At 38.1% G+C, this 19,197-nt stretch overlaps 1 protein-coding gene across 25 annotated transcripts in view; it reads right to left on the bottom strand.

The window, feature by feature from the left end:
• The window catches only part of LOC109552882 (uncharacterized), a 53,103-nt gene extending 36,314 nt beyond the window's left edge, over positions 1 to 16,789 (bottom strand). For 21 of the 25 annotated variants that reach the window (XR_012329539.1, XR_012329538.1, XR_012329540.1 and 18 more), the window contains exon 1: positions 16,600 to 16,789. Coding sequence is in view for 2 of the 25 variants with exons in the window: in XM_073799828.1 (XP_073655929.1) it covers positions 16,600 to 16,755 (156 nt within the window). In the remaining 23 variants the exon portion in view is untranslated. Of the gene's footprint in view, positions 1 to 132; positions 311 to 15,355; positions 15,841 to 16,194; positions 16,302 to 16,599 lie in introns of those variants that run through there. The other 4 variants (XR_012329555.1, XR_012329541.1, XR_012329542.1 and 1 more) reach the window with 4 other exon arrangements.
• Positions 16,790 to 19,197: the final 2,408 nt, after the last annotated feature.

Here is a 19,197-nt window from a genome sequence, read left to right as displayed (position 1 = left end):
TAGTAACACCCATGCAGGCTTCCCCAGGTCCAGGGATAAAAGAGAGAGACAGACAGAAACAGAGAGAGAACACAGGATGCAGCAAGTGAGATGTAAGTGACAGAAGTTCTGTCAATGAATCTTAACACTGACCTCCCCTGATTTGCTATATTCTGTTGGTCAGAAGCCAGTCGCTAGCTACTTGGTACTTGCACAAAGAGTGGAGTTTCCTCGCTGCATGTGGATCACAGTCTGTGGCTGGGAACACCGAGGAAGGCATGTTCAGTGGTCTCCCCCAGAACTGGGAAAAGTGGCTGCATTCTGGAAATAACTGAAAGTGATGAAAGTCCAGCCTCACTCATCAGAAGAGAAGTGAAAAGGAGACAATGGGTTACGTGTCATTTCTCATCCACTAAAGCAGCAAAACAAAAGCTCCCCAAACTCCTGAAACTGGAAACCTTGGTGGGAATGAGGCACAGGACCACTCATTCCCCATTGATAGGAGGGGCACCGACTCTTCCTGGAGGGTGTTGGCTGCCGCATACCCAGATGCCACCCACTTGAATAAGGAGGTTACTTCTAGAAAGCAAAGGCACAGTGGTCAGAGGTGTGTATGAAGAGTCCACGTGGGTGATGTTGTCTGTCTTATTTCTAAGAGCCCTGCATGGACACCTGCGTCCAGAGGGGAGCTGCTTCCACTGACAGTGAGAACAGGCTGCAGCTGTTTAAAATGACAGTGTCCGTACTACCCAAAGCAGTCTACAGGTTTAATATGATCACTAGCAAATTACACATGACATTTTTTCACAGAAGTAGAAGAAATAACCCTAAAATGTATATGGAACCATAAAAGACCCAGAATTGCCAAAGCAATCCTGAGGAAAAAGAACAAAGCAGGAGGCATAACCCTCCCAGTCTTCAGACAATGCTACAATGCTAATCAAAACAGCCTGGTATTGGAACAAAAACAGACATATGGGTCAATGGAACAGAATAGAGAGCCCAGAAATAAACCCACAGACCCACGGTCAATTCATCTCTGATGAAGAATAGACAATGGGGGAAAAGACAGTCTCTTCAGCAAGAGGTGTTGGAAAAGTTCGTTCATGCAAATCAATAAAGTTAGAACACTCTCCCACCATACAAAAAAAAAAACTCAAAATGGCTTAAAGGCTTAAATATAACACATAACACCATAAAACACGTGAAAGGGAACATAGGCAAAACATTCTCTGATATAAAGTGTACCAGTGTTTTCTTAGGTCAGTCTCCCAAGGCAATAGGAATAAAAGCAAAAATAAACAAACGGGACCCACTCAAACTTATAACTTTACTCACAGCAAAAGAAACCATAAACAAAATGAAAAGACAACATACCGACTAGGAGAAAATATTTCCAAATGATGCGACCAACAAGGGCTTAATTTCCAAAATATACAAACAGCTCATACAACTCAATAACAAAAAACCGAACAAACCAATCAAAAAATGGGCAGAAGACTGAAACAGACATTTCTCCCAAGAAGACATACAGATGGCCAATAGGCACACGAAAGGTTGCCCATCATCACTAATTATTAGAGAAATGCAAACTAAAACTACAATGAGCTACAACCTCACACCAGTCAGAATGACCAGCATCAAAAGTCTGCAAATAACAAATGCAGGAGGGGGTGTGGAGAAAAGGGAACCCTGCTGCACTCTTGGTGGGAATATAAAATGACACAGCCACTATGGAGAACAGTATGGAGGTTCCTAAAAATAGAGTTGCCATATGATCCTGCAATCTCACTCCTGGGCATATATCCAGAGAGAACGATAATTCAAATAGATACATGCACCCCAATGTTTGCAGTAGCACTATTTATAATAGCTAAGACATAAAAGCAACTTAAATGTCCATCAACAGATGAATGGATACAGAAGATGTGGTACATATATACAATGGAATATTACTCAGCCATAAAAAGAATGAAATAATGCCATTTGCAGCAACATAGATGCAACTAGAGATTAACATACTAAGTGAAGTAAGCCATAAAGATAAATACAAATGCTATATGGTATTACTTATATGTGAAATCTAAAATATGACACAAATGAACCTATCTACGAAACAAAACAGACTCACAGACATAGAGAACAGACTTGTGGTTACCAAGTGGGAGGGGGTTGGGGAACGATGGACTGAGAGTTTGGGGATAGTAACTGCAAACTATTGCATATATAATGGATAAAAAACAATGTCCTACTGTATAGCACAGGGAACAGGATATTCAATATCCTGAGATAAACCATAATGGAAAAGAATATAAAACAGATGTATATATGTGTATAACTGAGACACTTTGCTATACAGCAAAAATTAATACAACATTGTAACTCAACTATATTTCAATTAAAAAAAATCAGTTGATGTGAACAACATTAAAGGCCAAATGATCCTAAGAGTCATATACAGAGCATTCTATCCAACATATGCTGAATACACAGTCTTCTCAAGTGCAGAAAAAATATTTTCTAGAAAAGACCGCATGATAAACCACATATCAAACCTTAGTGATCTCAGGAAGACTTAAATTATACCAAGTATATTGTCTGAGCATATTATTAAACTAGAAATCAATAACACGATGAAAACTGGAACACTAATGAATACAAAAAATTGATCAACACTCTCCTGACCAACTAATTTATCAAAGAATAAATTTAAGAAGAAATAAGACAGTATTTTGAGACAAAGTGAAATGGAAACATAGTATACTAAAGGCTATGGGATGCAGCAAAAGGAGCGTTAAGAGAGAGGTTTATTGCAACAAATGCCTACCTTACGAGTTAAGAAATATCTCGAATAAAAAACCTAACTCTTCTGTTCAAGGACCTGGAAAAAGAACAAACTGAGCCCAAAACTAGCGAAGCAAGAAAATTATAAAGATTACAGCAGAAATCAATGTCATAGAGATAGAGGAAAACAACAGAAAAGATTAGTGATACTAAGAGTTGGTTCATTAAAAGATAAAATTTCGAACCTTTTGCTAGACTAACCAAGGAAAAGGAGAGAAGACCCAAATCAACAAAATTATAAATAAAAGAGAAAACATTACAACTCTACTGCAGCGATAAGAAGGATAACATGTTACTTTGAACAACTACATGCTAACAAGCTGGGCAACCTAGATAAATGGAAAAAATTCTTAGAAACATACAACCTACCAAAAGTGAATTAGGAAGAAAGAGAAAATCTAAATGAAGCAATTAGTAGTATGGAAACTAAATCAGTAATCAAAACTCTTCAAATGAAGAAAAACTCAAGATCAAATGGCTTCATTGGTAAATTTTACCAAATATTTAATGCATTAATGCCAATCCTAAAAGTCTTCAAAAGAGAAAGAGAAAAAAATGAATGAGGAGGAATAGCTCCCAAACTCATTTTACAAGGCCAGCATTACTTTGATATAATAATCTGAAATGGACACTGCCAATTACAGGCCAATAACACTGATGAATATAGGTTTAAAAATTCTGAATAAATACTAGCATATCAAATAAATGGGATGCATCATATTAATAGAACAAAAGGAAAATATAATATCAATAGGCACAGAAAAAGCATTTAATAAGTTAGGTATAAAATGAATGTAACTCAACATAATAAAGGCTAAATATCGGGACTTCCCTGGTGGCGCAGTGGTTAGGAATCTGCCAGCCAATGCAGGGGACATGGGTTCAAGCCCTGGTCTGGGGAGATTCCACATGCCAAGGAGCAACTAAGCCCGTGCACCACAACTACTAAGCCTGCGCTCTAGAGCCCGTGAGCCACAAATACTGAGCCTGTGTGCCACAACTACTGAAGCCCACATGCCTAGAGCACATGCTCTGCAACAAGAGAAGCCACTGCAATGAGAAGCCCACGCACCACAACGAAGAGTAGCCACCACCTACTGCAACTAGAGAAAGCCCGCATGCAACAACAAAGACCCAATGCAGCCAAAAGTAAATAATTTTTTTAAAAGGCCAAATATGACAAGGTCACAGTTCAAAGCACACTCAAGAGTGAAAATGTGAAACTTTTTCTCTAATATCAGAAACGAGACAAGGGAGTCCACTCTCATCACTCATTCAGCATAGAAATGGAAGTCCTAGCCAGGGCAATCAGTCAAAGAAGAGAAATGAAAGGCATCAGAACTGGAAATTAAGAGGTAAAAATGTGTCTATTTTAAGATAACATGATTTTATATATAGAAACTCTGAAAAACTTCACCAAAAACCTGTTAAAACTAATCAACATAATGAGTAAAGTTGCAGAATAAAAACTTAAAATGCAAAAATCAGTCATATTTGTATATACTAACAATGAACTGAAAAAAGAAAACCATTCTATTTATAAGAGCATCCAAACTAATAAAACAATAAGGAATAAATTTATCTAAGGAGATGAAAGATATCTACAATACAAGCTACAATACACTGATGAAAAAATTGGAAAAGACAGAAATAAACGTAAAGTTATCCCTTGTTCATGATTGGAAGAATTAATATTTTTAAAATGTCCACACCACCCAAAGCCATCTATGGATATAATGCAATTCCTATCAAAATCCAATGGCATTTTTTAAAGTAGAAAAAAACAACAGAGAAATGTATGAGGAATCACAAAAGAACTTGTATATGCAATGTGACTATGAGAAAGAACAGCAAACCTGGAGGTATCACATTCCATGATATCAAACTGTATTATAAAGCTATAGTAATGTAAGTAGTATGGTACTGTCATGTAGAAAGGCATACACAACAATGGAATAGAACTGAGAATCCAGATATAAACCCATGCATATAAGGTCAACTAATATTTGATAAGACAGTCAGGAACATTCGGTGGAGAGATAATCTCTTCATTAAACAGTGCTTGGAAAACTGCATAGTTATATGCAAAAGAATAAAACTAGACTCCTGTCTAACACCACTCATGACAATTAAATAGAAATAAGATAAGGTAAAGACAACTGTAAGACGGGAGGCTTTTCTTCCTGGAGGAAAACAGTAAAAATCTTTTTAACACAGGTCTTTAATATTATTTTTGATGATACCTTAAGCACAAGCAACAATTAAAAAAACTAACACGTGGAACAATATCAAACTAAAAATCTGCTACACAACAAGATAAAATAAATAAATAACGAAAAGAGCCTATGTAATCAAAAATAATATTTGCAAACCTTACACCAAATAAGGGGTTGATATCCAAAATACATCATAGAACTCAGTAACACAAAATAAATTAAGCCAATTAAAACCTGTTGCAAAGACTCCAACGGACATTTTTTCAAAGAAGATATGTGAATGTACAACAAATACATGAAAATGTGTTCAACGTCATTACACATCAGGGAAATTAAATCTAAACCATAATGAGATATCACCTCAGGATTGTTAGAATGGAATTCATCAAAGAGACAAGATATCTGCTAGCAAATGCTAGCAAAGATGTGGAGAAAAGGGATGATTTTTGTGCTTTTGCTTGTCTTATGAATTGGTTCAGCCTCTATGGAAAACACTAGAGAAGGCCCTCAAAATTTAATACGACTACCATATGGTCCAGCATTTTCATCTATAGAAATATATTGAAAGAATTAAAAACACTATGTTGAAGAGATATCTGCACTTCCATGTTCATAGCAAAAGTGTTTACAATAGCCAAGACATGGAAAAAAACGTGTGTCTATCAACAGATGAGTGGATATAAACCTTGTGATATATTTAGAAAATGGAGTAACATTCAGCCATAAGAAAGAAGGAAATCTTGCCATTGGTGACAATATGGATGGACCTTGAGGGCGTTACACTAAGTGAGAGAAGTCAGACCAAGCTTATATGTGAAAAACACACACACACACACACAAACACAACTCATAGAAAAAGGTCAGATTTTTGGTTACCAGAGGAGGGAGGTGAGAAGAGGCAGAATTTGATGAAGTCCAAAAGTACCAACTTGCAGCTATAGGATAAATAAGTATTGAGAATATTATATACAACATGATGAATAGAGTTAACACTGCCATATGGTATATTTGAAAGCTGTTAAGCAAGTAGATCTTAAGAGTTCTCATCACAGGAAAATATATTTTCCTTATTTTTCTTTTCTTGCATCTATATAAGACGATGTATGTTAACTAATCTTACTGCAATAACAATTTCACAATATATGGAAGTCAAATCATTATAATGTGCATTTTCAACTTAAATAGTACTGTGTTCAATTATATCTCAATAAAACTGGGGGGAAAATTACAACACCTTTACAATAATGTCTTTGAAATTTAAAAACAATCTTAAAAGGAAATTGAAACACAACTTGCTAAAACTTATGGGCTGCAAGAAAAACAGTAATAAGAGAGTTTATTGAAACAAATGCCTACAATAAGAAAAAAGAAAGATCACAAGTAAACAATCTTACTTCTCACGAGACTAGCAAACAAAGGAAAAACCACTAAGCTCACAAGTAGCAGAGCAATGAAATAAGAGATAAGAGAACAGAAATAAAACAGAGACCATGCAAACAATAGAAAACATCAATGCAAGAGGTGGTTTTTGAAATGAAAACAAAATTAACCTTTCAGCTATACTAATGAAGAATAAAAGAGAATACTCAAATAAAATCAGAAATGAAAAAGGAGACATTACAACTGATGCAACAAAAATACCACAGCTCATGAGAGGTGACCATCAACACATATATACCATCAAGTTTGATACCTTAGAAGAAATGAATTCCTAGCAACATAAAAAATACCAAAACTGAATCATGAGGAAATAGACAAACCAAACAGACCAATGATGAGTGAAAAGATTGTATCAGTAATAAAAGATTTACAAAAAACAAACAAACAAACAAAAAACAACAGGCTAGGACCAGATGGAAATTTTCCAATTTCCATTGGGAAATTCAACCAAATATTTAAATAGAATTAAAACAACTCCATGTCAAAGTTTTCTAAAAAAACTCTGAGGTACATTCCCAAACTCATTTGATGAGTCCAGCATTATCCTGATACCAAAGCTAGATAAGAACATTACAAGAAAAAAAAAAACAAACAACTGTCAAGTATTACTAATATAGATGCAAATATTCTCAGTGAAATACTAGCAAACAAAATTCAACAGTATATTGAAAGGATCATACACCATGATCAAGTGGAATTTATCCCTAGAATGCAAGGGTAATTCAACGTATGTAATTCAAACATGTGATGTACCACATTAAGAGAATGAAATATGAAAATCATATGGTTATCTCAATAGATACAGAAAGAGAATGTGAAATAATTAAAGAACCTTCCATGATAAAAAAATACTTAACAAATTGCTATACGTAGAATGTACCTCAACACAATAAAAGTCATAATGAACAAATTCACAGCAGACATTAAAATCAATGGTGAAAGCTTGAAAGGTTTTCTGCTAAAAATATAAACAAAATAAGTTTTGTGCACTCTCACCACTCCTTTTCAGCATAATACTGGAAGTCATAGCCAGAGCGGTTAGGCAAGAAAACTAAATAAAAGAAATACAAATTGAAAAGGATGAAGTAAAGCTATTTCTGTTTGCATTTAATGTAATCTTATATGGAGAAAATCCCAAAGATTCCAAAAAAATGTATTACTAATTATAGACAAATTCAGTCAAGTTGCAAGATACAAAATCAACATGTGAAGAGCAATTGTACTTCTATATACTAACAACAATTTGAAAAAGAAATGTAAAAAGCAATCATATTTAAAATGGCATCAGAAATAAATAAAACATTTAGGAATAAATTAAACCAAGTAGGTAAAATATCCATACACTGAAAATGACAAAACACTGGTGAAAAAACTGAAGATACAAATAAATGAAGAACATTTCCATGGTTATGAAACAGAAGAATATTGTAAAAATATCTATACTACCTAAAGCTGTCTATACATTCAGTGCAATCTCTATCAATATTCCAATGATTTTTTCACAGAAAGAGAAAACAACCCTAAAATTTGTATGGAACCACAAAACACCACTAATAGCCAAATCAACCTGGTCAAAGAAGAACAAATCTAATGGCATCACAATTCCTAACTTCAAACTTTATTACAAAGCTATAGTAATCAAAACAATAGATTCTGGCAAAAAATAGAGACTTTATCCAATGAAACAGAATCAAGAGCACTGAAATAAAACCAGTCATTTACTGTTAACAAATATTTGACAAGGGAGCCAAGGAGCTGCAGTAGGGGAAATACAGTCTCTTCGATAAATGGTGCTGAAAAAAAACTGGATAACAACCTACAGAAGAATACAATTGGACCCCTTTCTTGTACCACTCACAAAAATTAACTCAAAGTGGACTGAAGGCTTAAATATAAGACCTAAAGCTGTAAAACTACTTGAAGAAAGCATAAAGAACAAGTTCCTCAATATAGTTTTGGCAAATATTTTTCGGATATAATACCAAATGAGGGAGCCACAAAAGCAAAAAAAAAAAAAAAAAAAAAAAAAGTGGAACAGCAAACAAACGAAAAACTTTGCATAGCAAAATGAACAATCAGCAAACTAAAAAGCATCTACAGAACTGGAGAACATATGTGCAAACCATTTTTTTGATAAGGGGCTAATATTCAAAATATATAAGAAGTAACATAAAATAATAGCAGTCAAAAATTAAATAAAAAATGGGCTAAAGGACTTGAAAAGACATTTTTCCCCAAAAAAGACATACAGATGGCCAACAGGTACATGAACAGATGCTCAACATCAATAATCATCAAAACCACAATGATACATCAGCTCACACCTGTTAGAATGGCTATTATAAAAATGAGAAGAAAAAACAAATGTTTGTGAGAATGTGAAGAAAAGGCAACTTGTGTGTATATTTGGTGGAAATGTAAACTGGTACAGTCTAATGAATGTAAAAGAATTCAATTGGACCCCTATCTCACACTACTCACAAAAATTAACTCAAAAGAGATTAAAGACAAACATATATGACTTGAAACCATAAAACACCTAAAAAATTCCTGGGGGAAAATCTCCTTGACCTTGGTCTTGGGAATAGTGATTTTCTGGTTATGACCCCAAAGGACAGGCAACAAAGCAAAAGCAAAAATAAAATGGGACTAAGAAAACCTAAAACACCTTCTGTTCAGAAAAAAATAAAACCACACGCAAAAGCAAAACAAAACAAAAAACAACTGGTTAAAAATGGAGAAAGGATCTGAATAGATATATTTTCCAAAGAAGACATACAAATGTCCAACAGATATATGAAAAAGTGTTCAATGTCTTTAATCATCAGGGAAATTAAAATCAAAATCACGAGATCATCTCACTCCTTTTAGAATGGCTACAGCCAAAACACAAGAGATTACAAGTGTTTGAAAGAACATGGAGAAAAGAAAATCCTTGTGCATTGTTGGTAGAGATGTAAATTAATACAGCCACTATGAAAAACAGTATGGAGGTTCCTCCCAAAATTATAAGTAGTATCCAGTTGTTCCAGTACCATTTGTTGAAGAGACTATCCTGCCCAGTGGGTGTGCTTTATTCCCATCTCAAATATTAGTAACTTATACACTGGGGTTTACTTCTGGGCTCTCTATTCTGTTCCTTTAGTCTATGTGTGTATTTTAGTGCCAATATCATAGTGTCGTGTAACTACAGGATTTTAATATTGTTTCTTTTTGTTTAAAATAAATTTACTTATTTATTCACTTATTTTTGGTTGTGCTGGGTCTTTGCTGTTGCGCGCGGGCTTTCTCTAGTTTCAGCGAGTGGGGACTACTCTTCAGTGTGGTGTATGGGCTTCTCATTGTGGTGACTTCTCTTGTTGCAGAGCATGGGGTCTAGGCACGCGGGCTTCAGTAGTTGTGGCACATGGGTTAAGTAGTTGTGGTTCATGGTGTCTAGAGCACAGTCTCAGTAATTGTGGTGCACTGGCTTAGTTGCTCCGTGGTATGTGGGATCCTCCCAGACCAGGGCTTGAAATTGTGTCCCCTGTATTGGCAGGCGGATTCCTAACCACTGCAGCACCAGGGAAGCCCCTGTAATATAATTTTAAATCAGGAAGTGTGATGACTCCCAATTTGTTCTTTCTCAGGATTGCTCTGGTTATTTGCGGTCTCCTGTGGTCACGTACAAAATTTTAAAATTGATTTCTCTATATCTGTAAACGATGCTGTTGGAATTCTGATAGAGATTGCATTGAACCTATAGATGTCTTTGGGTAGTATGGACATTTTAACAACAATAATTCTTCTGATCACAGAACACAGTACTGTATATCTTCCCACTTGTTTTGTCTTCTTCAATTTTTTTTGATCAAAGTCTTGTAGTTTTCAAAGGACAAATTTTTCATTTCCTTCGTTAAGTTTATTTCTAAATATTTATTCGTTTTAATGCAATTTTGAATGGGGAAAGGATAGTGTCTTCACCAAATTCTGTTGGGAAAACTGGAAAACCACATACAGAAAAATGAAACTGGACACCTATCTTATACCACTCACAAATATTAATTTGAAGACTGAAACATAAGACCAGATACTATAAAACTCCAAAAGAAAACATAAAGAAGAATCTACTTAACACTGGTTTGGGCATATGATCCCAAAAGCATAAGCCAGAAAAGTAAAAACCAACAGATGGGATTATATCAAACTAAAAAGCTTTATATATATATATATATAAAGTCTACATACAGATTAGGAGAGAATATCTGCAAATCATACGTTGCATCAAAGAGTATAAACTTCCACTTTTAAGGTGAGTAAGTTCTGGGAACTTTAACATACATTATGGTGGCCATAGCTGACAACGCTGTATTATATATTTGAAAGTTGCTAAGGGAGTAGATCTCAAAAATTTTACCACACAAAAAAGTTAATGATGTGAGTTTATGGAAGAATCCTTATTGCGGTAATCATTTCACATTATATATATGTATCAAATCACCACAATGTACATCTTAAACTTACACAGTGCTGTATATCAATTATGTCTCAATAAGTCTAGAGGAGAAAAAAAAAATAAGAATTTCAAGATGGCCACAAGAGCATGAAACAAAGCACGGGCGTTTCTGAGTGAAGAACCTTGCGTCATATCCATGTGTCTGGCCCCAGTTGTACCTGCAAAACCACAACGAATATCTGACAACTGGTCTCCATCACCAGGGCTAACAACGTGCCTGAGCTCCCACCTTGGTTACTACAGCAGTCTCCTAATTGGCGCCCCAATTCTGCTTTTGCCCCTTCAGTCAGTTGGTAGGACAGCAGCCAGAGGAAGTCAGATGATAGCCCTCCTCTGCTTACAACCTGGTCCTTTATTTCACACAGAGTAAAAGCCAATGCTCTTTAAATGGCCGACAATCTGTTGACAACACCAAGGGCTCTATCCCTTGCTCACTTAACTTCAACCACCCAGCATTCCCAACTTTCCTCAAACAAGCCAGCCATGTTCCTTCTTTACAGCATTTTACCTTGCTCTCCCCTCTGCCTGGAATCTGCTTTTGCCACCTATGCACACTATGTATGCCCTCCCTCATATCTTTTAAGTCTTATTCACAGGTATTTACTGAGCAAGACTATGTGCTGGACAGTATTCAAGGCACAGATGTTTGGACCCAGCATCTCTCTGATCCTTCTGAGATGGAGCATCATTTCATAAACTTACTGGCTATTATTTCTGGAAAAAACAGATACATAAATATGGGAGTGTAGGAATCGCTCAGGCAAAATCCCAAATAATAGAGATAGATGTTTAACTATCAGAAAGGTGGAGCATAACTTCCCAACTCCCTAATTGTGTCCTGCACGCAGTGACATCCTTCCAAACGGTACACACCGAATGGAAGGGAGAAAAGTTTGATGTTACAGTGAGGAACTTGACAAACTCCACCTCAACCAGGTGATCAAGGGCAACATCAACAGTAGTAAGTCATCTGCAGAGCATGTGCCCTTGATACGAAGTGAAACACATAACCCCAGGCTAATCACGAGGGAAACAACAGGTAAATCCCAATTCGAGACTGTCAAGGTCATCAAAAACAAGAAATGTCTCAGAAACTATAACAACTAACAGTGTCCTAAAGAGAAATAGCAGCTAAATGGAATGAGGGTGAGATATCCTGAATGCAATCCTAGAAGAGAAAAAGGTAAGTCTACGAAAATTTGAAAAAAGTGTGGGTTATAGTTAATAATCAGGTGTCAACACTAGTTCATTAACTGTAAAAATGTACCCTAATGACATGAAACTGTAATAAGAGAGGAAACTGAGTCTGGGCTAGTTGTGAAATCCTGCACTATTCTTGCAAATTTTCTATAAATCTGAAACAATTTTAAAATGAAAATGTATTAAACAAATTTTTATTTTTTTCTAACACATATTATTTTTAAACTGTCCTACCAGTAATTACTATTAATTTCCCCTGTCACCTAGTTGTACTGTTTCATCTTGTTAAATAGAATTTATAACAGAGAGAAGTAAATTACCCATGATAGTAGAAAATTTCCAATAACACCAATTTTACATATTTTATGTTAAATTAAGAATGCACATGTGTATAATCATTTATTATATATTATGTTATTTGGGAGTTTTTGTTTTTTTTTCTTTTGGCTGCAGTCATTTTACTGGTATGGCTGTATCCTGAGTCACTTTCTAAGAAGTCACTCACCAGAGATGTCTGTCAGGACTCAGAAGTGAGTCTACATGTCATTTCATGGCTGAACATATTCAAACAGCCCATTTATAAAATAAAAATAAAATAACTAATAATTCATTGTGACTGGTTCATTTATTCCAAGAATGCTTTTTAAAAATTTTGTTTCCATGCTTACATTTCATACTAATGGAACAAAATCAAATTATGTGCCAACTCAAATATTACATTAGAATAATGAGAACTGAGTTGTGACCACAAAAATTCAATGTTTCATCCTGATATTTTCTAATCAGAAGTGTTTTTTAAAATATTCAGGGCTTCCCTTGTGGCGCAGTGATTGGGAGTCTGCCTGCCGATGCAGGGGACACGTGTTCGTGCCCCGGTCCGCGAGGATCCTACATGCCACGGAGCGGCTGGACCCGAGAGCCATGGCCGCTGAGCATGCTCTTCCGGAGGCTGTGCTCCGCAACGGGAGAGGCCACAGCAGTGGGAGGCCCGCGTACCGCAAAAAGAAAAAAAAAAATTCAAACTCCGTTCCTAGGGGATAGCTGAAAGTGACAATATCAGAAAGCCCAAATGGCACACAAACTTGCAAGTGATTGTAGATGTTGCCATATAATGTGCCAGAAATAAATTGCCTCTTAGAAGATTACATAAAATTACTTGAAGCTCAAACCCTGGAATGCTTCCCAATTTTGTCAGACTTACATGTTATTGTAATGTCTATATCCATTTAGCTCATGAGGTAGGTAAAGATAAAAAGTGATCTGTTCTTATGTGTTTAATACAGTTTAAAAAAGTACCTAATGCTCCTAAGAAATCAGGTTAGATCTGGAATACAGATGAAAATATGAAATGAAAGTACTTTGCTTTGTACAAGAGCAGTAGCCCACCATGTACAAATATGTCAGATGACAATGTACCTTCATGTTAAAAAAGAAAAAATGCCATCACTGCAAAAGAAAGCTTTATTGATTGTACTGAAGTAAAAGGAAAAACTAGATATGATATACCTCAGCTAATTACGAGTATATTGGGAAAAGATAATGTTGACATACAAATGCTCATGCTCACAGATATTATACAGGTGTAACTGTGGCACATGTACGAAGACGTAGAAGCCATGTTCCTCCACTGAGCGTGACGATGCCAAAATTGTGACCTGCTCATTTCTTAACCTTAATGGACAAAATTTCTGCTCCCACAATTTAACATATGACCTTTAAAATGCTGTATAACGAGACGATGTGATATTTTAATGTCTGTTCTAAGTAGTACTTTAAACACACATAAGTCTATCCAACTGTCAGTCAGAAAGATCAGATACAATCAGCTATCATTCTATGCAAATGAATGGCATGTAGCAAATATTCATATATGTGTGTACCTATATAAAACATGTTAGCATATATGAATAAAATCAACTATGTTATATTAATATTGAATGTAAAATCATATTAACAAATGCACTGTGGTGAAATAAGAAGCATCTAGGTATAAATAGATTACAAATTTTTATGCAGTTTTCACAATGGGATAATATTGTGAGCAAAGTGGAAATTGTAAAGAAAGTCGTCCAAGAAAAACATCTTGACTATAGGAAAAATCGCATGCTTATTATAAGGCCTCTCCCCTTGTTTACAACCAATGTCAGAAAGTAACCTTGAACTAGGTTAGGAGAATAAAAACTTTAACAAGACATAGGAATACGCTTTCTGTTGTAGAAAATAAACCAAAATAAAAAGTAAATGAATAAGCTACGAAGATTCTACAGATAGAAATATCAATTCTTATGGGAAAGAGGCTGAAAATAAATAACATTATAGATATCCTAATTTCACCTTTTGAATGGAGCTATACAACATTAAGCTAAAAACCTTCATATTCTCTATTAGCAGAAAATTTATTTGCTATGAATGTATTTAATTTACAAAAAGCAGCCCCTGTCTTAGCTTTTAAGTATTCTGTTGAAGTTTTAAGTTTTAATATATTTCATCTTAAATGGTCTTATGAAGTATGCAATGGTTGGTATTTTAAAAATCGTCACTGTGCCTGGAACTTCTAAAAGTGATTCACGATTTTTTAAATTACATTCTTATAAAAATTTGGTATTGACATGAATATTATGATTTTTAATAATACTAGTCACATTGGAATATTGCAGAAGATTTTTCAATGAGCTTATGTGTATAAATATTTAAGACTGTCACTGTATTATGAGAAAATTTCAAACACAGCAATATTTTGACTTGAAAATGAGAAAAAAGCTAAGAACTACATCTTAAATATTGCTCATTGTGGGGCTTCCCTGGTGGTGCAGTGGTTAAGAATCCACCCCCCAATGCAGAGGACACGGGTTTGAGCCCGGGTCAGGGTAGATCCTACATACAGCGGAACAACTATGTCCGTGAGCCACAACTACTGAGCCTGCGCTCTAAGCCTGCGAGCCACAACTATTGAAGCCCACGCACCTAGAGTCCGTGCTCTGCAACAAGAGAAGCCACCGCAATGAGAAGCCGTGCGCCACAACAGAGTAGCCCCCGCTTGCCACAACTAGAGAAAGCCCATGCAACAACGAAGACCCAATGTAGTCAAAAATAAAATAAATTAAATAAATTTAAAAAAGAATTATTTGTAAAAATAAATAAATAATAAATATTGGTGACGTAAAGAAAATAGCACAACATGAAAGTTGTGAGTTAAGTTTTATTGGGGGCAAAATAAAGACTATATCCTGGGAGACAGAATCTCAGATGGCTCCAAGAAACTGTTCCAAAGAGGCAGGGGGAAGGCCAGTATATATGTAATTTTGGTGAAGGGGGAGTACACGCAATCGAGCACATATAATTTTTGCAGAAGGTTTCTGCTCGTCTCATGCAGGCTCTGGCTAGTGACGTCACCATGAAGGATTTCAGTGCTTCTCTAGACACGAGGAGATACAAGACTGGGCTCATAAAATCAGCTCCTGAAAGTATCTAACTCTCTGAAGAGCTGTCCTGCCAGCTTTCCCCGAGCACAGAGCACGTTATTTCCGCTCTCCACCCTGAACTCCTTTCAGGGGGTGTTGAAGGTCAGCGGCTGCAACAGCTGCACCAGCACCTGATTTAATCCTTGTCGAGGTAGAAGGCAAGTGCCGATCCATAGCTGACAATACGCTCCAAATAATTTTATTCCTTTAAGATGGAAAAGTAAAATACAATAAATTCTGATTCTGACATGTTTAAAGTATAAAACTTAACATAGTGTGTTTTACTACACTGTTTTTTTTACTCTTTTTTTAATTTTTATTTTGCGGTACGCGGGCCTCTCACTGTTGTGGCCTCTCCCGTTGCGGAGCACAGGTTCCGGACGCGCAGGCTCAGGGCCATGGCTCACGGGCCCAGCCGCTCCGCGGCATGTGGGATCTTCCCGGACCGGGGCACGAACCCGTGTCCCCTGCGTCGGCAGGCGGACTCTCAACCACCGCGCTACCAGGGAAGCCCTGTTTTTTTACTCTTTCAATACGTTTTAAACTAGATCCACGTTACCTGCACATCATCCGTGTATAGTCTGTTAGTTAAGGTCTTTGAACAAAGGAATAAGTGGATAATTCCGTGCGGTTGAGGACAAGGGGCGGAAACATTTCTCTTGGCCGCTAAAAAAAGGGGACATTTTTACAACCTTCCGGGGGCGTCTGAGGAAACGCAGCAGAGTCAGTCCGCGACGGTGAACTCTCCCGGTCGCCCGCGCCCCAGCTCCTTCCCCGCGGCCCGAGGGTCCGGGGCCCAGCCGCGCCGCCCACGAGGGCACGCGCTTCCCGCGCTCCGCCTTGGGCGGAGCTCCTCCCGCCAACCGCCCCGCGTCTGGAACAGACGCCCCGCCGGGAACAGCCTCCACGCCGCCGGCCCCTCGGAGACCGGATCCGAGGGACAACAAGCGACATCGAACGCTACCTGAGAAGGTGGGGATACACCGCGCGGGGCGGCCGGAAAGGAAGACGCGGAGCGTCGAGTAACGGGCACAGCCCCTTTGCACCGGCCGGGGCGCGGGTGGGGAACATCGTCCTCCCGCAGACCAGCCAGCCCCACACGCGGGCCCGCAACCGCCATGGCACCTCCACTCCGTCCTCAGGGAAGACCGCCCATCGAGTGCGGGTGCAGTTGCGCATGCGCCCCATCGCCTGTGACATAGTGGCTTCGTGCCCCCCCTGCAGGCCCTTGGGGGAAGTGTAGGATGATCGAACTCACTGGAGAACATGTGCCCCTCCCAGCCAGGATGCTAAATTACTCAAAATCTCAGTGCCTCAGACTCTCTGCTGATGGCACTGGTGATGCTCTGTTCAAGCCATGCCGGCTCTCTTGCCTGGGATGTGCCCCACTCTTTGGAGCCATGTTATCTGGTTTTTAGGTCATCCCCCCCCAAATGATAATAACCTCTATTCTATGCTACAATGACAGCATCAATTTCAGGTCCCTAGAAAAGAGCAACCAATTTCCATCATCAGATTCTCCACTGGATCTTCAACCTGTTAGACACAGAGGACAGCTCCTCTGCTTGGAATAAAATTCTCTATAGTAATATACAGAGTTGATCACAAACACAAATAACTGAAACAGAAGATGGGAGTAGAAAATCTATGGACTTTTCCTCATTTGAGAATATGAGTCCACAGTTAATTCCAAGAAACCGTTAGCTATCTGAGGCAGTGGAATACAGCTGGCATACCTTGGAGCTTGTCAGGGAGGGAATCAAACTGTGTTTTCCCTCATTTAGCAAATCCTCTCAAAAATTAAGGAAACAAGAAAAAACATTCTGCTTATGACCACCTTTATTCAATTATATTTTATGCACAAGAAAGTAATGTAAAATACGTTAAATATAAAATATCAGAAAACAAAATGATAATGTATTTAAGATACACATTTCTAATATCCAAAATTATTTACAAAATTCAAAATCAGTTCCTTAAATAAACAAACTCATGAATTACATTTTAAAACTTATCCTTTCAGAACTTCATGTGGGATTTTCTGTTTTCAGACTTTGGAAAGTAATTTTTCTTGAAAAAATTTCTTCAGAACATACTTTTGTTACAGACTTTAAAATTAGCTGCTTAACAGATATACATGAAAATATCAGTTGTTTGAACCTTTCATAAACTTACACTCACATCATATAACAGCTCAACAAAGGCTTTGAAATAGCAAATGATTCTGCTTGTTGATTTTCTTCCAATAAGAGATTCAGGGACCCAGCAACCTTCGATTTGTGGATTGTCCAACAACAACATGTGCTTTCAACTACGGGTATGTTCCTTGGGTTTATTCCACTCAGTTGTAAAGGGAAAATGTATGGCAAATCAGGGAGCGTGTTTCCAGGGCCTGAGCCTCTACAAAGAAAATATCACTTCCATCCCCAATTTACTTGCTGGGAACCACTCCACTGTGAATGATCTTCGTGCTTAGGGCTCCAGAGAATGTGGACCTTTTAGACACAGCAGGTGGGGGCATCAGACAGAGCTCACCTTTGAGGAGAGCCCTTCTTCCAGTGTTCATGCTGGTGCAGGGAGGTGGGGTACAGGCGCCCTGTCTCTTGCTTGTGCTAGGACATCGACAGGTATCTTGGTCACTCCTGCTACATGTCCGCCTACATCTGCCCGTGTTAGGAGGCCTGTGTACCTGTGCCTGCCTGAGCTCACTCACGTCAACCACCCATCTACTGTTGCTGGAGCCTGAGAAACTTTCTGGCTGTGCACGTGCCTATGTAACTCTGCATCGAAACCCTCTTTATATAATTTGAAAACTGAAGCCCAGAAAGAGGCAGGGACTTGTCTAGGACACCATATGTGAGCAGAGGCCGGAATAAAAGTGAGGAATCCAGCTCCCTAAGCCAGTACTCAGTCCCTCCCATCATGTTTGGTTTTGAAATAAGAGCCCTTAAGATCCTGGTGAATTCCTGCCAACTCGGCTCAGTTTGGGCCATTACTCTCTCCGCATCTCCATGCAGACACATGTATGTACAAATAGAAATAGGGTTAACAGCTGGGGATGATGCGAGGGTGGTTAGGGAAGAGAAAACAATATGTAAGTGTTGAGGAGAGCAAGAAGATGTTGGAGAGAGCTCTGCCATGGAACAGGGGCGTCCACCCCTCTGGCAGTGTGTCCAGAGGTCGAAAGAATGAGGGGGATTCTCCAAGTTCCCATAGTCCTGCCTGGGCGTGGGCCATCTCCCTCGTGTTCTCCAGCGGACAGGGCCTGGGGTCTTACAGTCCACCATTCTGATCTTCTAGACCCAGGCTGAGCACACACCCCATTCCGCAGTGTAGACAGTGCTGCAGGGGAGAAGGGCTTTCTTTCTCTACAAATTGTGTGCTTGCCGTGGCGGATTGCAAGTGCTTGGAAAGACTGCTGAGAAACTTGGTTCTCCACCACTGACCACTGTGTTCTGAGAGTTTGGCAAAATGCTTTCCACTTCACGGAGGTCCCTCAGAGGAGGGATTAGCTGGGGAAACGAGGTCTTGTGAGCACAAGGGGGCAGAGCCTCAGACCCGG

The sequence above is a fragment of the Tursiops truncatus genome, unplaced genomic scaffold (assembly GCF_011762595.2).
Source record: "Tursiops truncatus isolate mTurTru1 unplaced genomic scaffold, mTurTru1.mat.Y mat_scaffold_39_arrow_ctg1, whole genome shotgun sequence".
Taxonomy (NCBI): Eukaryota; Metazoa; Chordata; class Mammalia; order Artiodactyla; family Delphinidae; genus Tursiops; species Tursiops truncatus.
Note: the sequence above shows the minus strand (reverse complement) of the source record. Positions and strands in the feature narration are given on the sequence as shown.